General features: G+C 43.1%; 1 protein-coding gene across 1 annotated transcript in view; it reads right to left on the reverse strand.

Annotated features, from left to right (window-relative positions):
• Positions 1-802: 802 nt before the first annotated feature.
• Positions 803-25,029, reverse strand: part of LOC140210040 (polymeric immunoglobulin receptor-like) — an 85,857-nt gene continuing 61,630 nt past the window's right edge. Inside the window, exons 8-11 of the mRNA XM_072278814.1 lie at positions 20,387-20,707; positions 7,551-7,587; positions 3,703-3,793; positions 803-3,503 (exon numbers count right to left, since the gene is read on the reverse strand). Of these exons, the coding sequence (XP_072134915.1) occupies positions 3,453-3,503; positions 3,703-3,793; positions 7,551-7,587; positions 20,387-20,707 (500 nt within the window). The 3' untranslated portion in view covers positions 803-3,452. The remainder of the gene's footprint in view (positions 3,504-3,702; positions 3,794-7,550; positions 7,588-20,386; positions 20,708-25,029) is intronic.

The following is a 25,029-nucleotide window of genomic DNA, read 5'->3' on the forward strand; positions in this document are numbered from 1 at the left end:
CAACTCTGTGTACATATCTACACTGGTAAATTCATTTATGTGTCACCACTCTCACCTCTCATATTAGATCCCTAGGAAAAAGAATTTGAGTCTCTGCCCTATCTACCTCTGCTGCTTATAATATCATAAACTTTTGTCTGATGTCTCCTCAGTCTCCAGAGAAGACAATCCTCATTTGTTCAATCTCTCCATACAGTTTATATGCTGCAATCTAGAAAATAAGCAGGTGAACCTCTTCTGCAACCTGCCTCTGAGGAAAGAGCAGAGCAGAAAGCAGGTGTGATGAAGAAAGGGATTTTCATGCAAACTCAGCATGTAATACTTGGCTTCTTTCCCTTTGAAGGCTATGTCAGTTCTCTGAGGCAACTTTAAAACTTACCAATCATGTGGCAGTAACTCAATGCATGAAAGCATGCAGAGATGGTTAAGATGTTCAATTGTTGTTCAGACCAAACATCAGAATGGGGAAGAAATATGATCAGTACACTGGATGAACTCAGCACGCCGGGCAGCATCAGTGGAAACGATGAGTTGACGTTTCGGGGCGGGACCCTTGGTCAGGACTGAAGAATGAAGGAGGTGGAAGTATTTGAAGAATGCTTGTAGGTTCAGTTGAAGGACCAGTAATTTGAAAGACAAAGGGGTGGGGGAGGGGATGCTTCGAGGATGCTTCTCCTTCCCCTCCCCCTCCCTTTGTCTTTCAAATTACTGGTCTTTCAACTGAACCTACAAACACTCTTCAAATCCTTCCACCTCCTTCATTCTTCATTCCTGACCATGGGTCCCAGCCTGAAATGTCGACTCATCGTTTCCCCTGATGCTGCCCGACGTGCTGAGTTCATCCAGTGTAATGTAAGTGTTGCTTTGATCACAGCATCTGCAGATTATTTTGTGTTGAAGAAATATGATCAAAGTGACTTTGACCGTTGAATGAGGATTGATGCCAGACAGGGCTGTTTGAGTATCTCAGAAAATGCTGATATCCTGGAATTTTCATACACAAGTTTCTGGAGATTTTAGAGAATGGTGCAAAAACTAACAAATAAAACATCAGAGCGTCAGATCTGTGACAAACACGCCTTGTCAAAGAGAGAAGTCTGAGGAGAGCAGCAGACTGGTTCAAGTTGAGAGGAATATGACAGTAATTCAGACAACCGTGTGTTATGACAGTGATGAGTAGAAGAGCAACAAATCAAACCTCAATGTGGATCAGTTTTAGCAGCAGAAAACCACAAATATACAATCAGTAGTCACTTCATCAGGTATAGGATGTACATAATAAAGAGGCAACTGAAGGTACTGTGTATAGAAATATAGAAAACCCACAGCACAATACAGGCCCTTTGGCCCACAATGCTGTGCCGAATGTGTACTTACTTTAGAAATTACCTAGGGTTACCCATAGTCCTTTATTTTTCTAAGCTACATGTAGCTATCTAGATGACTCTTAAAAGACGCTCGTAGATGCCCCCAACAGACTCACAGGACTGCATGAATTGTGTGCATCACATCGTATGAATATTGAGATTGTTGTATCAGGTAGGCACTCTTCTTAGCTGTTTGATAGTTATTTCCAGTAAAGATCTTTGTCTGGAACCTCTGCCCTCTGTACTTTCCTTATGAAACACAATGTGGAGATACTGCAGTGGGTACTCCAGAATGACAACTTCTTCCATCCTCTTCCTTGAATGCCCCATCACATCAGAAAAGTGCTCAGCAAACCACAGTACCAGGTGCTGATGAGAACAAGTGTGAAGATATGAATCACATCCTGTGTTTCACTGGTGGATTAGAGTTTCAACATTTTACAACAATTCAATGAAGTGCGTAAAAATGTTGTTTAATCATATTTGCTCAAAGCAAAACTCAATCCTGTAAACTGAGCTATGGAATCTTGCAATGTTTACCACTCTGTGCTATGTGATGCCCAATAACAGTGCAAGGCTCCATTTTAAGGCAACCCTTCCCATCAGTGGGGCAACTGCATCTGGAAATAACTGTGGCTAATCAACATTCATGAGATAACAGTGACCTGAAGAGGTTATGAACTCAAAACAGACTCTGGTCATATTGCATCACTTTCTCTCAAATCAGGTGAAGAATGCCATGTCATCTGATCATTTGTACCTGATTAGGAGTAAGTAATTATGTTTTAGAACTTCATGATTAAAATGATGGAGTTCTCCTTCTGTCATTTTTAAGTAAGATGATTTATTGTACAATTTTGGGTTACAGTCACAGATCGGCTTTGAGATACGCCACATCTCCTGTTTGGAATTTCACAACCAGTTGACTGATACAAGATGCAACGAGTTGTGCATCACTCATTTTATTCATCTCCCTATATTACTTTCTATTGCTCTCTGTCATTTGACACCCTTGTACAGTGACATCAATTGTACCTGTACTGAGTAATTCTTCACAGCAATCACTGTGTAGCAATATTTCTGAACACAAAAGCAAAATAAGATAGTGGCATGTTCAATTGTTGTGGCTTCTATGAGCTCAACCAAATGTGTCATTGCCCATTTTAAATGTAGTTTTTACAAACACCAGACCCTGCTGGACATTAACAATATTTCTGAACACACAAGCAAAATAAGGTGGTGGCATTTTCGATCATCGTGACTGTATTTTACTAATATCTTAAATGTGTTATAGGTACTTTGTGCCATGTGTGAGTATTGGTACTATGTTTTGTACCTTGGCCCCAGAGTAACGCTGTTTCAGTCTGTATTCATGCATATTCGTGTATGGTGGTTGATTGACAATAAAACTTGAACTATGAACCATGAATATGTACCTATCTGAAATGAAATCTTTGAATAATAGAAATACCCAGTAGGTCCGACAGCTTCTGAAGAGATAAAAGTCAAGTGAATACTTCATAAATTTGTTCTGATGGAATGTCAGAATGAGTGATTAACTGCTTCTCTTTCCTGAAGATTCACAACTGTTGACAACAAAGGGAAGTCCAGGGGACTGAATGTGATCTATTTCCCATAAATGCATTTCAGTTCGAAACAAAACCCTTTCTTGATAATATCAGTTTATGAAGAAGAATCGGAATTGATTAGCATTGATTGGTTATTAGAATAAAAAACATCTGCAGACATTTGAATCCATAGAACAAAGTTTAACCATGCAAAAAGGTATTAATCAGTTCAGAGGTATGTAAGGGTTAAATTTTTTGTTGGGGTGATGAAGGAAGCATTGGGAAAACTGCCAGTATATTGATATCCTTGAGGGTAACATGTCAGAGAAGGAATTCAAAAATCAAAGTCACTGCCTTGAAGGATGAGGACATTGTCTTGTAATTTTTTATCTTCACGGAGACAGCAGTTGAATTCTCACAGCACAAAGTGGGCGGAAAAACTAATATTTGTTCTTGATGCAAAATTGCAGCATTCTTGATGCAAAATTGCAGCACAGTCAGTGTAATCTGGGAGTCTTCACTTTACCTCCTGGACCACCATGCTGTGAGGATCAGATTCTTCACGTCTCTGGAAAAGGCAATGATCAATCCATGAGATTTTTCGACAATGGGATCTCTGCTCTATTTCACTCACTACGAAATTCCGTCTGAAACAAGCATTCCATACATTGACATCAAGCATTCTACACACAAGAGAGCATGTCAAAGCTGAGTTATATCATGAGCAGTATATTTGAAAGTGATTCCACTGATGTCCATAAGCCTACCTTAGTTACTCTTGTGAACCACATGACTGAACTGGTGCTGATCATCAGGAGAGCGAAGAGCAGCCAACGGCCCACCTGCCATATCATGAAACTGAGCAAAGGGGAAGAGATATAGAATCAGTACGAGGAAATGGGGCAGCGTTGTGTTTTAATCATTTGCCTCCTGATTCTGCTGTAATCTCAGTGGAGTAGAGTGAGGTAAAGCAGCTGAGCCGGGGGAGTTCAAACTGGAGACTAAACGTGTGTTCAACTGAGAGAGAGAAAATAACCTCTGATCGTCAGTTGCAGACTGAATTACTGGGACATGAATGCTGGGAAAATGAGGTCTGTGAATCAGAAATTGCAAAGTAAAAATAAATTTTGTGAAGGAAGAGAAAGAAATGGTGAAGTGCAGAGGTGCGACGATGATAAAGAAATATAATTGAAGGAAGTGGACACTGCCGTAAGGAAGACAGTGATAGAGTGCACATGGATAGATGTGAAAGATAATAAATGACGCGTGACTGATGGTGAAAGGGAGAAGGGACGTGAAATAATGCAGACAAATTAGAATGATTAATATGGGGTTGTGGGGTGGAAATACATCTCTACCAGAGGTGTAAGGCCTGAAGACAAAGGAGCATTCATCTATCGAGTCTGCTCTGCCATTTCATCACGGCTGATCCCGGATTCCACTCAGCTCCATACACCTGCCTTCTTGCCATATTCTTTGATGTCCTGAGCAATCAGCAAACGATCCACTTCGGCCTTAAATATATACACAGACTTGGCCTTCACCACAATCTGTGGTTCAGCATTCTACAGATTTACTACTCTCTGGCTAAAAATTTCCTCCTTACCTCCGTTCTAAAGAGTCAGAGCTCAATTTTGAGGCTGTGCCCTCTAGTTCTGAATACCCCCACCATAGAAAACAGCCTCTCCACATTACCCCTATCTAGTCCCTTCTGCATCTGGTAGGTTTGATGAAATCCCCACATATTCTTCTGAATTCCATTTAGTACAGTCCCAAAGCTGCCAGAGGCTCCTCATATGTTATGTCCTTCATCCCAGGAATCATCCTCGTGAACCTTCTCTGGATTTTCTCCAAAGACAACATATTCTTTCTGAGATATGGGACCCAAAACTGTAGAGAATATTCAAGTCCAAGTGCAGTGTGATTAGTGTCTTATAAAGACTCAACATTATCTCTTTGCTTTTATATTCTCTTCCCCTTGAAAGAAATAACAAAATTGCATTTGCCTTCTTTACCACAGTTTCAGCCTGTAAATTAACCTTCTGAGAGTCTTACACGAGGTCTCCTAAGTCCCTCTGCAACTATGATGTTTGAAATTTCTCCCCAGTTAGGTAACGGTGTGCACTATTGTTCCTTTTAAAAAAAGGCATTATCATACTTTTCCCAACACGGTAATCCATCTGCCACATTTTGTCCATTCTTCCAATTTGGACTAAGTCCTGCTGCAATTGCTTTGCTTCCTCAGCAGTAACTACCACTGCACCTATCTTTCTGCCATCCACAAACTTTTCCATAAAGCCATCAACTCCATTATCTAAATCATTGACAAACAATGTGAAAAATTGTAGTTCAATACTGACCCCTGAGGAACACCTCTAGTCACTGGTAGCCAACCAGAAAAAGCCCCTCTTATTCTCACTTGCTGCCTCTTGCCGGTCAGCCATACCGCTATCCATGCCGGTAACTTTATTGTAACCCCATAGGATTTTACCTTGTTAAGCAGTCTCATGTGTGGCACCTCATCAAATGCCATTGAAAGTCCAAGTAAATGACATCCAGTCCCGCTCCTTTGTCGGTCCTGCTTGTTACTTCCTCTAAGAACTGTAATAGATTTGCCAGGCAAGATTTCCCTTCAGAGAAACCATGCTGTCTTTGACTTATTTTATCATTAGACTCTAAGTACCTTGAAATCTTGTCCTTAATAATAGACTCCAACACTTTCCCAACCACCAAGTTTAGGCTAACTGACCTATGATTTCCTTTCTTTTGCATTCCTCTTTTCTTAAAGAATGGAGTGACAGTTGCAATCTTACATTCCTCTGGGACCATGCCAGAATCAAGTTATTCTTGAACGATCATGACCAATGAATCTATTATCTCTTCAGAAACCTCTCTCAGGACTCTGGGATGTAGTCCATCTATTCAAGGTGTCTTATCCATGTTAAGACTTTTGACTTTGCCTAGCACTTTTTTCCTTTCTAATAGCAATGGCACTCACTCCTGCTCCCTGACACTCACGGACCTCTGGCACACTGCTAGTATCTTCCACAGTGAAGACAGATGCAAAGTACCTATTAAGTTCATTTGCCATTTCTTTGCCCCCCCCCCCCCCATTATTAGCTCAACAGCATAATTTTTCAGTGGTCGAATATCATCTCTCTCCTCCCTTTTACTCTTTATATAACTGAAAAAACCTTTGACATCCTGCTTTATATTATTGACTAGTCTGCCCTCATATTTCATCTTTTCACTTCTTATAGCTTCCTTAGTTGCCTCATTTTGGATTTTAAAAGCTCCCCGATCATCCAGCTACCCACTCACCTTTGCTACCTTATATGCTCCTTCTTTGGCTTTAATGCAGCCCTTAACTTCCTTTGTCAGCCACAGTTGCCTACGGCTGCCATTTGTAAACTTCTTCCTTTGTGGGACATATCTATACTGTGCCTTGTGAACTGTTCCCGGAAAATTCAGCCGTCTCTGCTCTGCTGTTATCCCTTCCGGTATCTCCTTCGATCCACCTGCACAAGCTCTTCTCTCATGCCTCTGTAATTCACTTTGCGATACTGATACATATGAGTCATGCTTCTTCTTCTCAAATTGCAGTGTGAATTCAATCATACAGTCGACCTTCACTAATCCCACTACCTGTATCCGGTTCCTTCGATAATCTGGCACTGATAATGCTTAACGTGATGATTTTGTAATTTGGCATTTTCACTAATCTGGCACTCCTTAGGTCCCAATGGTGCATGATTAGTGAAGGTCGACCTGTATTATGATCACTGCCTCCTAAGGCTTCCTTTACATTAAACTCCCTAATAAGATCTGAGTTATTATACAACACCCAATCTAAGGTGCTCCTTCCTTCTGCTAGTCTGTTGACCACCCTTGGGCAAGGTGTAGCATTTGCTTAGCTCTACAGATGAGGGTGCATGAAGCCATTGGACAGGTGCTGGATGGTCATATGAGCAGCTGGCTATGCGACCAATGATGCCGGGCAGACAATCTCTGAAGTGTCTTGATAATGGCTGGGATAACCTGTCTTATAAAGACACTGCTCATAAGGGGTCAATGGTAAACAACTTCTGTGGAAAAATTTGCCAAAAACAATCATAGTCTTGGAAAGACCATAATCATCCAAGTCATACAACACGCCACAAAACAAATGAATGAATATGGAACTGAGAAAGATAATCATTGGTGATCAGGAAAACAATCTCATTATTCCTGGACTGGTGTTTATGTGGGGATGGAGGAATTAGGTTCAACAGATTTCATAACAAATCCAAAAGCCAATAGAGAATTTGCAAATTGAAACAACTGCAGGATCAATCAACCAGAGCATGCATAAAAGCAAAAAGATGTTCAAACAATAAAATGTATATTATCGTGATTTAAAAAATGATGTAGGCATAAAACAAATTAATGCATTAGAAAAAAACAAATATTGAGTGGCTCTGCATAGAGATTTGGAAGATAAAGTGTGCAAGAAGAAGGGAGAAGACTCAGAATGCTTGGTCTCAGAGAACATTCAGCATAATATCAGCAAGGGCCAAACATAGAACTAGCAATAAGAACATTGTACCATTAAGCAAAACTGAATCAAGTGATTTACCTTACAGATGACACTGTTGTAAATGAATATTCACGTCCTGTTGAGGCAAGGAATGAAAATTCAGTCTCATGTGGATGTGTTTTCCAAATGTTGTCAAGCAGGAGTGCATGACGTCATATTTGGTAGATAAATGTCATTAACATCAGAGAGTTATACAACAGGATCACGTTTCTGTTCTCAATGACAAAGCAACTCTGGTTTACTACAAAATGCTGGAGGAGCTGGTCAGATCTGGCAGTATCTACAGAAATGTATAAACAGTTGACATTTCTGATGAGGGTCTTAACCTGAAACATCAACTGTTGATTTCATTCATAGATGCTGCCTGACCTGCAAATTTCCTCCACAATTTTATATATGTTGCTCTTGCCGTCCAGCATCTGCAGAATCTCTTCTGTTTCTGTTCTAATATTGGTCAGACAAACGTCATTGAACATCGAAGAGTTATACCATAAGGGAACAGGCCCTTCAGCTCAACTCATTCACACTGACCAGCCTGAGCTCGTCGTTCCACCTGGTTGGATTAGTCCCATTTCCCTTTTCTTTATATGTGCTGGTATAGAAATCTTCTATTCATTTTTACTGTACCCATGGCTACCACTTCCTCTAGCAGCTCACTCCATATACCCACTGCCCTCTGTGTGAAAAACATGCCCCTAAGCTCTTGTTACATCCTTCCCCTCTCTTCCTCAAACTTTAGACAGAACCACTATAGAAAATAATACTGTCAACATTCACATTATCAATTCCCCTCATGAATTTTCATAATAAAGAATCAAAGTACATTCTTCGACTTGGAACACAGTTATTTGGAAATGCATCATACAGTTTCGAGTCCCACCTCTCTTGAGTTTTTGGTTTGTAAAGTAACCACTACATTGCCAATGACATAAAAATGTCTGGGTTGATGATGATATCAGGGCTCCTCAACTGTATATAGATAGATGAATGTGGAGCCAAAACATGGAGAATGGGACAGTATGAGGTTATGTACCTCAATGTAAGGAACCTAAAAATAGACTGTTATCTACAGTACAGTATTATAAACAAAACTGTAAATGAGTGAAAAAAGGCATCCAAGTGTCTTCTGAACAAATAGAAAAAAGTTCTTGCATGAGATTTGGAAGAAAAGCAAATAGTGCACAGTCTTTTATTGTAAGAGGTTTGGAATTTTGATAGAATGAATTCTTGTTGCATTGCAGGCAGTGTTGTTGAGACCATGCCTGGAGTACTCTGTGTAATTTTATTCATTCAGTTTAAGGAAGGATATACTGATTGGAGGAAGTTCATAACAGATTTTTTGGGATGACACCTGACTATTGGACCCACAGCTCCAACCTGCTGATTAAATTTGCCGACAACATTACACTGATTGGACTTACCTCAAATAATAACAAGACAGCCTACTGAGAAGAGTCATCACTCTGACAGAGTGGTGTCAAGAAGCAAACCTCTCCTTCAATGTCGTAAAAACAAAGAAGCTGGTTGTGGACTGCAGGAGAAACGGAGACAGTCTCACGTCTATTGACATCAATTGATCTGGGGCTGAGAGGGTAAACAGCTTTAAGTTCCTCAGTATACACATCACCAAGGACCAGCTCTATGGTGAAAAATGCACAACAGGACCTCTTTCCATAGAAACCATAGAAACTACAGCACAGAAACAGGCCTTTTGGCCCTTCTTGGCTGTGCCAAACCATGTTCTGCCTAGTCCCACTGACCTGTACACGGACCATATCCCTCCATACACCTCCCATCCATGTATCTGTCCAATTTATTCATAAATGCTAAAAAAGAACCCGCATTTACCACCTCGTCTGGCAACTCATTCCATACTCCCACCACTCTCTGTGTGAAGAAGCCCCCCCTAATGTTCTCTTTAAACTTTTCCCCCCTCACCCTTAACCCATGTCCTCTGGTTTTTTTCTCCCCTTGCCTCAGTGGAAAAAGCCTGCTTGCATTCACTCTATCTATACCCATCGTAATTTTATATACCTCTGTCAAATCTCCCCTCATTCTTCTACGCTCCAGGGAATAAAGTCCTAACCTATTCAACCTTTCTCTGTAACTGAGTTTCTCAAGTCCCGGCAACATTCTGGTAAACCTTCTCTGCACTCTTTCAACCTTATTTATATCCTTCCTGTAATTTGGTGACCAAAACTGAACACAATACTCCAGATTCGGCCTCACCAATGCCTTATACAACCTCATCATAACATTTCAGCTCTTATACTCGATACTTCGATTAATAAAGGTCAATGTACCAAAAGGTTTCTTTACGACCCTTTCTACCTGTGACGCCACTTTTAGGGAATTTTGTATCTGTATTCCCAGATCCCTCTGTTCCACTGCACTCCTCAGTGCCTTACCATTAACCCTGTATGTTCTACCTTGGTTTGTCCTTCCAATGTGCAATACCTCACACTTGTCTGCATTAAACTCCATCTGCCATTTTTCAGCCCATTTTTCCAGCTGGTCCAAGTCCCCCTGCAGGCTCTGGAAACCTTCCTCGCTGTCTACTACACCTCCAATCTTTGTATCATCAGCAAATTCGCTGATCCAATTTACCACATTATCATCCAGATCATTGATATAGATGACAAATAACAATGGACCCAGCACTGATCGCTGTGGCACACCACTAGTCACAGGCCTCCACACAGAGAAGCAATTCCCTGCTACCACTCTTTGGCTTTTCCATTGAGCCAATGTCTGATCCAATTTACCACCTCTCCATGTATACCTAACGACTGAATTTTCCTAACTAACCTCCCATGCGGGACCTTGTCAAAGGCCTTACTGAAGTCCATGTAGACAATATCCACTGCCTTCCCTTCATCCACTTTCCTGGTAACCTCATCGAAAAACTCCAATAGATTGGTCAAACATGACCTACCACGCACAAACCAATGTTGACTCTCCCTAATAAGTCCCTGTCTATCCAAATGCTTGTAGATTCTGTCTCTTAGTACTCCCTCCAATAACTTACCTACTACCGACGTTAAACTCACCGGCCTATAATTTCCTGGATTACTTTTCGATCCTTTTTTAAACAACTTAACAACATGAGCCACTCTCCAATCCTCCGGCACCTCACCTGTAGACAGGGACATTTTAAATATTTCTGCCAGGGCCCCTGCAATTTCAACACTAGTCTCCTTCAAGGTCCGAGGGAACACCCTGTCAGGTCCCGGGGATTTATCCACTTTAATTTTCCTCAAGACAGCAAGGACCTCCTCCTTTTCGATCTGTACAGTTTCCATGATCTCACTACTTGTTTCCCCTAATTCCATAGACTTCATGCCAGTTCCCTTAGTAAATACAGACGCAAAAAACCTATTTAAGATCTCCCCCATTTCCTTTGGTTCCGCACATAGTCGACCACTCTGATCTTCAAGAGGACCAATTTTATCCCTTACAATCCTTTTGCTCTTAATGTACCTGTAAAAGCTCTTTGGATTATCCTTCCCTTTGACTGCCAAGGCAACCTCATGTCTTCTTTTAGCCCTCCTGATTTCTTTCGTAAGTATTTTCTTGCACTTCTTATACTCCTCAAGCACCTTATTTACTCCCTGCTTCCTATACATGTCATACAACTCCCTCTTCTTCTTTAACAGAGTTGCAATATCCCTTGAGAACCAAGGTTCCTTATTCCGATTTACTTTGCCTTTAATCCTGACAGGAACATACAAATTCTGCATTCTCAAAATTTCTCCTTTGAAGGCTTCCCACCTACCGATCACATCCTTGCCAGAGAACAACCTGTCACAATCCACGCTTTTTAGATCCTATCTCATTTCTTCAAATTTGGCCTTCTTCCAGTTAAGAACCTCAACCCTAGGACCAGATCTATCCTTGACCATGATCAAGTTGAAACTAATGGTGTTATGATCACTGCAACCAAAGTGCTCCCCTACACAGACTTCCGTTACTTGTCCTAACTCGTTTCCTAACAGGAGATCCAATATTGCATCCCCTCTAGTTGGTCCCTCTATATATTGATTTAGAAAACTTTCCTGAACACATTTTACAAACTCTAAACCATCTAGACCCCTAACAGTATGGGAGTCCCAATCAATATATGGAAAATTAAAATCCCCTACCACCACAACCTTACGTTTCCTGCAGTTGCCTGCTATCTCCCTGCAGATTTACTCTTCCAATTCTCGTTGACTATTGGGTGGTCTGTAATACAATCCCACTAATGTGGCCATACCTTTTCCGTTTCTCAGCTCCACCCATAAGGACTCAGTAGACAAGCCCTCTAATCTGTCCTGCCTGAGCACTGCTGTAATATTTTCCCTAACAAGCAATGCCACTCCCCCACCTTTCATTCCTCTGCCTCGATCACATCTGAAACATCGGAACCCTGGAATATTAAGCTGCCAGTCCTGCCCCTCCTGTAGCCAAGTTCCACTAATTGCTGTAACATCATAATTCCACGTGTCAATCCACGCCTTCAACTCATCCGCCTTCCCCGCAATACTCCTAGCATTGAAATATATACACCTCAGAGGATTTTTACCACCACTCACAACCTTTCTATTAGTGAATTTGCATGAACTTTTAACATCGTTTATTTTCACCCCAGCCACACTGTCAGCTCTGGCACTCTGGTTCCCATCCCCCTGCAAATCTAGTTTAAAGCCTCCCCAATAGCACTAATAAACCTCCCTGAAAGGATATTGATCCCCCTGTAGTTCAAGTGTAACCCGTCTCTCTTGTACAGGTCCCACCTGCCCCAGAAGAGGTCCCAATTATCCTGAAATCTGAAACCCTGCCCCCTACACCAGTTCCTCAGCCACTTGTTCATCCTCCAGAGCATCCTATTCCTACCCTCACTGGCACGTAGCACAGGTAGCGATCCTGAGATTACCACCCTCGAGGTCCTGCTTTTCAACTTCCTCCCAAGCTCTCTATACTCACTCTCCAAGACCTCCTCACTCTTCCTTGCTATGTCATTGGTACCGATGTGCACCACGACATCTGGCTGATCACCCTCCCACTTCAGAATGTCATGCAATCGATCAGAGACATCCTTGACCCTGGCACCCCACCCGGGAGGCAACAAACCATCCTGGATTCTCTGTCACAACCACAGAACCTCCCATCTGCACCTCTAACTATTGAGTCCCCTATCACTACCGCTCTCCTCTTTCCCCCCCCCCCCTGCACTGCAGAGCCAGACTCAGTGCCAGAGATCCAGCTAGTGCAGCTTGTCCCAGCTCATCCCCCCCAACGATATCCAATGCGGTATACTTGTTGTTGAGGGGAATGGCCACAGGGGAACCCTGCTCTGCCTGCCCTTTCCCCTTCCCTCGCCTGACAGTGACCCAATTTCCTGTCCTCTGCTCCTTTGACGTAACTACCTCCCTGTAGCTACGATCTATGATCTCCTCATTCTCCCGAATGATCCGCAGGTCATCCAGCTCCTGCTCCAGTTCCCTGACGCGGTTTGTCAGGAGCTGCAGCTGGATGCACTTCTTGCAGGTGTCGTTGTCAGGGACACCGGAGGGCTCCCTGACTTCCCACATCCTGCAAGATGAGCATTCCAACATCCTGCCTGGCATTCTCTCTACACTAGACAACCTAAACAAAAAAACTTACCGGAACCTACCCTGGCCTCTGCCTGTTGAGCCAAAGCCGTCCCACTCTGACTCAGTCTACTCCAACGATGGCCGCTGTATATAGTGGTCTGCTTTTAAATCTTGGCACGCTACGTCACGTGCCTGGGCAGTGCAGATCCTTCTCCCCGAGCAGTGTTAAAAAAAATGACTATTTCTACCCCAGTTCTTCCACTCCCTTCTTCAGCTGCTTGCTTCGACTGAAACAAGAACCGTTGAAATTTTCTCTTTTTAAACCTTGGTGCGCTACGTCACGTGCCTGCACAGTGCAGACCCCTCTCCCCGAGCAGTGTTAAAAAGAAAGCGACTTTTTCTACCCGATTTCTACCACTCCCTTCTTCAGCTACTTGCTTCAACTGAAAACGGTTGAAGAAGTTTGGCATAAGTCCCTAAATCCTAATGACTTTCTACAGGGGCACAACTGAGAGCATCCTGACTGGCCGCATCACTGCTATGGATGCAAACTGTACTTCACTCAATTGCATAGTTTGGTGCAGACTGTCCAGCACATCTGTGGATGGGAACTCCCCACTATTCAGGACATTTACAGCGACAGGTGTGGACCCAAAGGATCTTTGGGGACCCAAGTCAACCCAATTACAAACTGTTCCACCTGCTACCATCCAAGAAACGGTACCACCGCATTAAAACCAGGACCAACAGTCTCTGGGACAGCTCCTTCCACCAGGCCATTAGACTGATGAATTCACACTGATACGATTGTATTTCTATGCTATATTGACTGTCCTGGTGCACATACTATTTGCTACAAATTACTATAAATTGCACATTGCAGACTCAGACGGAGATGCAACATAAAGGTGTTTACTCCTCATTTGTGTGAAGGATAAGGAACAGAGTCAATTCAATTGATTTTGGAGACTAAAGCTGACAAGGCCTTTTGTAGCTTCATAAAACTTTGGATAGATCACAACGAGAACAATAATATGTAGTTCTGTTTGCAACCCCGTAGAAAAATGCCTGTGAAATGTGTATCAAAGGCATGCAAGACAGCTCAACCATTTCCACATGACTTGTCTTCGCAGAATATAAGGCATCAGATGGCAAAATAAAGTACCAGACACTGAAGTTCTCTCTAGAGCAAGTGTGCCATCAGTCCACACACTGCTGATGAGAGCACAGAACCGGTGGGCAGGTCATGTCATCCGCATGCCGGACGAGCACATACCCAAGCAGCTCCTTTTCAGGGAACTTTCTGCTGGAAGATGCTCGCATGGAGGGCAGAAGAAATATTACAAAGACACTCTAGAGGCCTCCCTGAAGTCATTTGACATAGACATGACCTCTTGGGAAACGCTGGCACAAAACCGCCCTACATAGCGCGGCCTCATCCACAAGGGCTGTCAAGCTTACGGAGCCAGGCGCACTGCTGAAGCACAACATAAGCGCAAGCTGCACAAGTCCAGAGCCACCAGCACAACAACTGCAGTACCTACACATGTGTCCCCAACATGTGCCAGGACATTCCGTGCCTGAATTGGCCTGACCAGTCATCTTCGGACACACCACATCCAGTCTCAAAGTGACTAATGGTGTTGAGGTCTTCATCGACGACGATGAACGAAGCACAGAAGGTGGTGCAACAGTGGTCATTAGTACTTTAGTGTCTAGAAATCCAGGTGTGATTTCAATAACTGTTGGGATTGGAATGGCTTTTAGGGGGAGAAATCTCTCATCCCTACCATCCTGGTTTACCTTTGACTCCAGATCTGGTAACGTTCTCTGCTAACTGAACCACTGAAGAGGCCCAGGAAGAACTCTGATTTCAAGAGAACAGTGTGGACTATCATAGTGATTCCTGCAGAGTGAGATCAGATTCCAGCAATGATAGATCTGATGTTCTCGCTTAACAGGTTGCAGGAGATTTCTCCAGCTGGACATATTCTCCCCTCACCTGGCTCTACACTATTCCTTATACCTGTTGTTGTGTTCTTCCAAATCTGCCACACTGTTAATTGGTGTAATTGAATTCCACATTGACTGAGAAGACAACAGCATCGTCCCTCATCACGTGCTCACAGCTCTTCACAAGTAATATCTTTTATTTGATTCGTGTCACCATTGTCACAGCCGACTACTGTCTCGGTGTGTTTCCACACTTCTGAGTCAATAGATGACTGTTCCAGTCCCATTCCAGGCAGGTGAGCCCAAGATCAGTGGTGGGTAACTTACTGGGGGCAATTGTGTGAGACAGGATCTACTTGAATTTGCAAAGACAAGATCTGATTAGGCATAGTCAACATTATTTTGTGCAAAGGAAATGCTCTCTACAAAAAAAGTCTGAGCTTTTTTAGAAGAGATGATTAAAGAAACAGCAGAGGACAGGAAAAAAGAGTTTAGCAAGGCTGATGACAGGATCTTACATAATAGACTGATCTGTAATGTGAAATCACATGGTAAGATAGCTGGATGGATACTGAAGGGGCTTGGTATAAGGAGTCAGATTATGGTAGTGGAGTGTTGGTTTTCTGACAACATCAGACTTTATCACCAGTGGTATACCATCGGGATCGGTGATTTATTTGTTAAAACTCTTATTGTCATCAATATTAATAACTTGGAATGAAAATTTAGGGGTGGCATGATTAATAAATTACAGGTGAGCAGTGGAAAGAGTAGTGTGGTGGACAGTGGAAAGAGTTGTCTATGGTTAGAAGAAGATTTCAGAAATGAACCAGTGTTCAGTGTTCAGCCACTCATTTCTGCAGCCAATTCTGGAGCCCGTTAATTGCAGGCCACAGTTTCAATTCAGCGTAAAGACAAGTAAACCTCATTGAGCAGCAAGCTGAACACTGGCCCATCCCTTGTCTAGGGCAGACATACCTTTTGTGTTTTAAATGGGATGTGAAGGTTTATTAGCCTTGACATAATGATGAAATGCAGCAGCCTTGTTCATTTCTGTATATAGACTTAAATAGAAGGAATGGGTTCCCTTCTCATATCTCAAACGAGTGTCTTATTCAGCAATCAGAAATTCATATTCAGCAGATAGTAATTTACCCGGGCTGTTCAAGCACTTCAAAGGTTAGCAATGACCATAAGACATACGAAAATGAGACCATAAGACATACAAGCAGAATTAGGCCACCTGGCCCATACAGCCTGAAGGCACACACTCAGTGATTCAGGACAGCATCATCCCCTCTGCCATCTGATTTGTAAATGGACATTGAACCCATGAACACTACCTCACTTGTTAGGTATATATTATTTCTGTTTCTTCATGATTTTTAATCTATTCAATTTACGTATACTGTTATTTATTTATTTATTTATTTATTTATTATTATTTCTCTTCTATATTATGTATTCAATTGAACTACAACTGCTAAGTTAACAAATTTCACGACACATGACGGTGATAATAAACCTGATTCTCATTCTGATTCTGGTAATTCAATCAAATCTGTTTTAAGGAACTTGCTGCTGAGGAGGGAGCAAATTAGGGAATAGGTGTGATGTAGAAGGGCTTTCATGCAAACTCAGCATACAGTACTTTACTTAATTCCCTCTCCTCTCTGAAAGCTGTGTCTGCTCTTTGAAGGAAATTTTAAAGCTCACGTCTTCTGAATTCTTTCCCATCTGTTGGTGCAATTTCAAGAGCTCTGATGGAATTTCAGTTTGGATGTGAGGGGAAACCAAGTGAATGGAATTACACAGTCACAATGGAGTAAAATCCATGTCAGATCTGTTCCTAAACCAAATCAACTCCATTTTGCAGGAAATTATGTTAAGTAGACGACCCCTGTAGTTTCTATTTCTCATGGATGGGTGACGCCAGGTGGATGGGAATGGTGCTAAAGGCTGTAAAGAATGAACCTGATAGGAGGGTAGACTGAACCAAAGGAGAAATGGGAGGAAAAGGGGACCCAGGGGGAAGTAAAAGAAAAGTAAGACGAGGAGAAGAATGACCTTGACCCGAAATATCAACTATCTATTCATTTCCATAGATACTGACTGATTTGCTGCGCTCCTCCAGTATTTTGTGTGTGTTGCTTTTGGTTTCATTGTATTGTGTGGGATTAGGTGGTGCAAGAATGTGGCTGATTTATATTTTCCTGAATTTTTGTTGCTGACTTTGCAATTGTTTATTAACTGTTAATTTCACATTGTATATAAAGAGATAAATGATAAAATAATTCAGTATAGATGGAGATCTTTTGTAATTTTGGGTTTGTTACATTTGTTTTAAGGGAAAACAGTGCAGTATATTAGCTGTTAATGTATATCTGCTTAAATTCTGTCCATTGTATAGTATGAGTGCTGAGTCTATTGCATCAGTCACTGCTGTCATCAGCCTAATGTTCACCCTCAGTGAAGGATGTGGTCAGAACTTCTGTTTTCTTTATGTACGGTGTTTCTTCTTTTATGTTACTGCATAGGCTAATTAAAATGGCTTCTTTGTTATGTTATAATTGAAATGGCTTCTTTGTTATGTTAACTACTGAGAAAGTCCTCCCGCTAGCAGTTTGTTTGGATTATGTTACTAATAACAGGATGAACAAACCAATTGGGATAGATGTTATTCTTTCTGTGTGTCTGTAAGTTATTGTGATGTGCGGGTTTTTGGAGAGAAGGCACAAGAGAGAGAGAGGGAGGATGGACCAGGTGCTGTGAGTTGGCTAATGGGGTTGCACCCTGATCAGGAGCCCGAGGTGCAGGGTGTTCGGCGAGGAGAGGAGACAGAGACGTGTGGAGCGTCTGGTCGACCACCGTTGTTGGTCCCAGGCAGCAGGTCGAGGTGGTCCAAGGGGATCACAGGGTGAAGAAGGAGGGTCCTGAGCTCCAACTGTTTGTGCATGAAGAGATCGAACTTTGATAAGTGTGGCGCCTTTTATTTTCCTTTTATATTTTATTCTCTATTAATTATATTGTTCCAGTAATATCTATAAACTGTAATTCATTTAATCGTATCTGGTGTATTGTCTGTTATCTGGGCAGGGTGAGGTACCTCACACAGCATCCACACAAACTAATTACCCAGTTTGGTGGGGCTGAGGGCTGTTTCCCTAGACGACAGCGAGCCGAGCGACCCTGAGGGTGGCCAGGGGAGCTACATTTAATTGTCTTACCAAACAAAATATAGAGAATTAACAACAGATGCTACATATTAACCTACTGCTCTGGTCTCTTCCTGCATTGCCCCATCACTTCTCGGAAAACTTCTCAACAACCATGGGTCAATATACTTATGAGAACAAATGCAGAGACACAAAACGTTTTCAGCAAAGCATTTCTGTTTCAGCAACTAGATCACTGAATAACAATAACAATTTGGTGAAGCAAAGTGAAAAGGCCACTTAACCGTTGTGTTTAAACCTGTTCCCAATCCTGTGCATACTAGTCGATACAACGGTGGGATTGTAAAACGTTCTCTGTTCTGTTGTTGAGAAATCATACAGAAATTGCAGCTTTATGAGGTATTGGTCAAACTGCATGTGGAATATGGTGAACAGTTCGAGGCATATATCTTTGAATGGATGTGCTGCAATTGGAGAGGGTCTAGTGAAGGCAGGGAAGTGGTGATGACTTCTCGATAAAATCTATAAGTTTGATTAGACATGTACTACCACCCACGAAGCCATGCTGACTATTCTTAATCCGCCCATGTCTATCCAAATATGATAGATCTATCTGGTCACTTAGAACAGCGGTCCCCAACCACCGGGCCACAAAGCATGTGCTACAGGGCCGCGAGGAAACGATATGATTTGGCGATATGAGTCAGCTGCACCTTTCCTCATTCTCGTCACGCCCACTGTTGAGCTTGAATGCACACGAGGTCATTACCCGCGCGTCACCCATGTCAGCGCGGGAAGAAGGTCAACTCCTGAAGCTTGCAAATGACGACGGGCTGAAAAGTATGTTTGACATAACATCTCTGCCGGTGTTCTGGATCAAAGTCAAAGCTGAATATCCTGAGATAGCCACGAAAGCACTGAAAACGTTGCTTCCATTTCCAACATATCTCTGCAATGAATGCAACGAAAACTACATTGCAGAATAGACTGGACATAAGGAACCCCCTTCGAGTATCGCTGTCTCCCATCACCCTTCGATAGGACCATCTTGTTGCAGGAAAACAAGCCCAGGGCTCCCACTGATTCAGCGATATTGGTGTGTTGCAATGATTTTATATGTTCATACGAGGAAAATATGTGCTGTGTATTTAATATCCAAACGTCACTTAAAATGTTATGATGCTATTGACTTATAAGTGACTTATACAGTAACTGACTTATCACTATTTTTATGCGAGGAAAATATGCGCTGTGTGTTTAGTATTAAATTTATTAGGTAAACCCTTTTATAAACAAAATTGAGTGTATTAGCCACTAAAAGGTGACCTATAGTTGACTGATCTTCTATATTCCGGTTGTGATTAACACCCCACCTCCCCAACAGAATCGCCAAAAACGATTTGTAGAAAAAAAATCGGCACGTACATGCATGCGCAAGTCGCACATGCACACAGAGTTGCCCGCGCAAAGCTTCTTGGTAATTGTAGTCGTCTGGGGTAAACACAATGTATTTGACTTTTACTCTTGTCCATTGGCAACCTTACCCACCCCCTGCACTCCCCAGTCGGCCGGTCCGCAAGAATATTGTCAATAATAAACTGGTCCGCGATGCAAAAAAGGTTGGGGATCCCTGACTTAGAATACATTCCAATAACTTTTCTGCAACTGATGTGAGATTCACTTCTCTACAATTTCCTAATTTATGCTTAGACCCTTTTTTAAACAGCAGATCAGTATTGGCTACTCTCCGATCCTCTGGTACCTCTCCGGTTGCTAAGAATAGTTTCAGTATGTCTGTCAGGGCCCAGGTATTTTCTGCACTTGTCTCCCGTCAGATCTGAGGGAACACCTTAGCAGGCCCAGGTGATATTTCCACACTGATATGCCTCAGGATAGGAAACACCTCCTCCTCTGATACGTAACATTTCATGGAGTTCAGAGGCAGGAAAACTTGCTGAGCTTTCCGCTGGAAATTGGTGTCCCATCAGTGGGTCAGAACCTGCACTGGGTGAGAGCAACATGAGCGGGGTTTCTTTACCATTGTTCACTCGCCACAGGGCTCTGCACTGCTGTGGAGCCTCCGGATATTCCTGCTGCCCTGACTCTTCCCAGAGAAAATATGAATCAGACATTTCATTGGAGACATCAAGTCAATCAAAAAGAAACCTACCGTCAGATACTTGTAGATGCACATCACACACTGGATGATTGCCAGATGTTGTAATTCCCCATCTGTAATGTCCTGTATCATTAGAGACAAGATTCTCCATAGTAACAGTAAATATTCCCTGGGATGTGTTATCTCTGATTGCCATTCTTCCATACTGCTCATTTGTCCCATTTGTATTCACTAACGGTGTGCATTGGTGACCCCACATGCGGCACAAATACTTTGTGTGTGAACGGTACATTGGTGCATAGTGACAATCGATTGTGATCGCTCTTCCCACAACTCCTCTTACTTTATCTTCTGCCCATAAAGCACCTGAAACTGAGGGAGAAGTTTCTCAGAAAACGCACAGGTAAAATCAAATCAACACAGGGAGATTCAAGATTCTAGATCGTTTCATGTCATTTCTTGTACAAAGGTGTAAAGGAGAACAAAATCATTATCACACTGGAACTGACACAAAAGATAAGAAATGCAATCATTATAATAAAGATATTTAATTTATAAATGTCACTGTGTCCTAAGGAATCTGCCACACTGTCAATTGGTGTAATTGAATTCGACATTGACTGAAAAGACAACCGCATCAAAAACACAATATAATCTGCATATGCTGGGATCAAAGCAACACTTACAACACGCTGGAGGAACTCAGCAGGTCAGGAAGCATCCGTGGAAATGATGAGTTGACTTTTCAGGCCGGAACCCTTCGTCAGGACTGAAGAGGGAAGGGGCAGAGGCCCTAGCATCGTCCCTCATCTCGTGCTCACACCTCTTCACAAGTAATGAATCTTATTTGTTGGAGTCATCATTATCATTGCCCACTACTGTCTCAGTATGTTTCCACATTTCAGAGTCAATAGATTACTGATCCAGTCCCATTCCAGGTAGGTGAGCATAAGATCAGTGGGGGTTAACTTTCTGTAGGCAATTGTGTGAGACAGGATCTCCCTGAATTTGCAAATGCAAGATGTGATTTGGGATAGTCAACATAATATTGTGCATAGGAAATCCTCTCCCAAAAATATTTGAGTTTTTTTTGAGAGATGATCATAGGAACTGATGACGACAGGACTTTAGTGTTTAGCTGTTTTGTTTAGCAGGGCTTATGACCGTACCTTGCATAGCAGACTGATCTGTAATGTGAGATCACATGGTAAGCTACCTGGATGGATATTGAATAGTCTTGGTGGAAGGAGTCAGACTGTGGTCGTGGAGTGTTGGTTTTCTGACAACATCAGACTTTATCACCAGTGGTGTGCCATCAGGATCGGTGCTGTTATTTGTTAACCACTCTTATTTGTCATCAATATTAATAATTTGGAATGAAAATGTAGGTGGAATGATTAATAAGTTATGGGTGACACTGCAGTGTGGTGGACAGTGGAAAGAGTTGTGTAAGTTTGCATGAGGATCTTGAAAATGAGCCGGTGTTCAGCCCCATTGCTCAGTGCCAGCAAGCTGTCCCCACCTGAGCCTGTATGGTCTGCTTGCATTTGACCTGTCTCCCTCTCCTCTCGGTACTACCATCAGGTGGAAGGTGCAGGAGTCTTGGGGCTCACACCACGGGGTTTGTAAACAGTTGTCCTGCAGCTATCAGGCTCCCGGATTGGTTTCACTCGCCTCAGCACTGAACTGACTCCGCAGCTGTGGACTCACTTTCAGAGACTCTGCCTCTCATGTTCTATGTATTATTTGTTTACGTATTTTTATTATTTGCATGATTCATCATCTTTTGCACATTGGCTTTTTGTCAGTCTTTGTTGTGTGTGATTTGACATGGATTATATTGTGTTAGTTTGTTTTGTGGACAAAGGTATGGTGGATAATCACAGTCTTTATCCCAGGATGGGGAAGTCGAAAACGAGAGACCCTTGGCTTAAAGAGTGAAGGGAAATTCTTAGAGAGCCTGGAGAGGCAGTGTTTTACACAGAGCAGTGTGTGTGTGGAAAAGGCAGTCAGAGGAAGTGCTAGAGATGGTTACAAATACACTATTTAATATACATTTGGACAAGTTCATATGTAGGAAAGTTCTAGAAGGATACCAGCCAAATGCAGGGAAATGGGAGAAGCTCAGGAAGACACTGTGGTCAGCATGGACGATTTGGGGTGAAGCTCCTGTTTCCATAACCTATAACTCTCTGACTCTGCAGCATCCTCCCTAAACTGGAACAACAGGAATTCTGCAGATGCCGGAAATTCAAGCAACACACATAAAAGTTGCTGGTGAACGCAGCAGGCCAGGCAGCATCTCTAGGAAGAAGTGCAGTCGACGTTTCAGGCCGAGACCCTTCGTCAGGACTAACTGAAGGAAGAGTGAGTAAGGGATTTGAAAGTTGGAGGGGGAGGGGGAGATCCAAAATGATAGGAGAAGACAGGAGGGGGAGGGATAGAGCCAAGAGCTTCCAAAATGATAGGAGAAGACAGGAGGGTTCCTGCCCCACTGAACTCGTTTCTGCATACCTCGACACGGTTTTATTCCCCGTTGTTCAATCCCTTCCTACCTATGTTCGTGACACTTCTCATGCTCTTGAACTTTTCGATGATTTTAAGTTCCCTGGCCCCCACCGCTTTATTTTCACCATGGATGTCCAGTCCCTATATACTTCCATCCCCCATCAGGAAGGTCTCAAAGCTCTACGCTTCTTTTTGAATTCCAGACCTAATCAGTTCCCCTCTACCACCACTCTGCTCCGTCTAGCGGAATTAGTCCTTACTCTTAATAATTTCTCCTTTGGCTTCTCCCACTTCCTCCAAACTAAAGGTGTAGCTATGGGCACCCGTATGGGTCCTAGCTATGCCTGCCTTTTTGTTGGCTTTGTGGAACAATCTATGTTCTGTGCCTATTCTGGTATCTGTCCCCCACGTTTCCTTCGCTACATCGACGACTGCATTGGCGCTGCTACCTGCACGCATGCAGAGCTCGTTGACTTTATTAACTTTGCCTCCAACTTTCACCCTGCGCTCAAGTTTACCTGGTCCATTTCCGACACCTCCCTCCCCTTTCTAGATCTTTCTGTCTCTGTCTCTGGAGACAGCTTATCCGCTGATGTCTACTGTAAACCTACCGACTCTCACAGCTATCTGGACTATTCCTCTTCTCACCCTGTCTCTTGCAAAAATGCCATCCCCTTCTCGCAATTCCTCCGTCTCTTCCGCATCTGCTCTCAGGATGAGGCTTTTCATTCTAGGACGAGGGAGATGTCTTCCTTTTTTAAAGAAAGGGGCTTCCCTTCCTCCACTATCAACTCTGCTCTTAAACGCACCCCCCCCCCATTTCACGTACATCTGCTCTCACTCCATCCTCCCGCCACCCCACTAGGAATAGGGTTCCTCTGGTCCTCACCTACCACCCCACCAGCCTCCGGGTCCAACATATTATTCTCCGTAACTTCCGCCACCTCCAACGGGATCCCACCACTAAGCGCATCTTTCCCTCCACCCCGACTGCATTCCGCAGGGATCGCTCCCTACGCGACTCCCTTGTCCATTCGTCCCCCACATCCCTCCCCACTGTGCTCCCTCCTGGCACTTATCCGTGTAAGCGGACCAAGTGCTACACATGCCATTACACTTCCTCCCTTACCACCATTCAGGGCCCCAAACAGTCCTTCCAGGTGAGGCAACACTTCACCTGTGAGTCGGCTGGGGTGATATACCACGTCCGGTGCTCCCGATGTGGCCTTTTATATATTGGCGAGACCCGATGCGGACTGGGAGACCGCTTTGCTGAACACCTACGCTCTGTTCGCCAGAGAAAGCAGGATCTCCCAGTGGCCACACATTTTAATTCCACATCCCATTCCCATTCTGACATGTCTATCCACGGCCTCCTCTACTGTAAAGATGAAGCCACACTCAGGTTGGAGGAACAACACCTTATATTCCGTCTGGGTAGCCTCCAACCTGATGGCATGAACATTGACTTCTCTAACTTCCGCTAATGCCCCACCTCCCCCTCGTACCCCATCTGTTACTTATTTTTATACACACATTCTTTCTCTCACTCTCCTTTTTCTCCCTCTGTCCCTCTGAATATACCCCTTGCCCATCCTCTGGGCCCCCCCCCTTGTCTTTCTTCCTGGACCTCCTGTCCCATGATTCTCTCGTATCCCCTTTTGCCTATCACCTGTCCAGCTCTTGGCTCTATCCCTCCCCCTCCTGTCTTCTCCTATCATTTTGGATCTCCCCCTCCCCCTCCAACTTTCAAATCCGTTACTCACTCTTCCTGCAGTTTGTCCTGACGAAGGGTCTCGGCCTGAAACGTCGACTGCACCTCATCCTAGAGATGCTGCCTGGCCTGCTGCGTTCACCAGCAACTTTTATGTGTGTTGCTCCCTAAACTGGAACACACTTTTGAAAAGTTAAATTCAGAATTCTATTTCATTGCATAGATGTGACAGCTTATGGGATCACAGCCTATCAGATTGCACTTCAGTCTCAAAATTCAAAGTTCAAAGTACATTTATTATCAAAGATTTGATACCATATACAACCTTGAGATTCACCTCCTTCCAGACAATCATAAAAAAATAGAACACCCAATATACAGAAAAAAGAGCAAATCAAAGTAAGCAAGTAACATTTGGAACTGAAATTCACAAAACTGAGGCCACAGCCAAGAAGCCAGTCATGACTGTAGC

This window comes from Mobula birostris, chromosome 14, assembly GCF_030028105.1.
Source record: "Mobula birostris isolate sMobBir1 chromosome 14, sMobBir1.hap1, whole genome shotgun sequence".
NCBI classification, from domain to species: Eukaryota; Metazoa; Chordata; class Chondrichthyes; order Myliobatiformes; family Myliobatidae; genus Mobula; species Mobula birostris.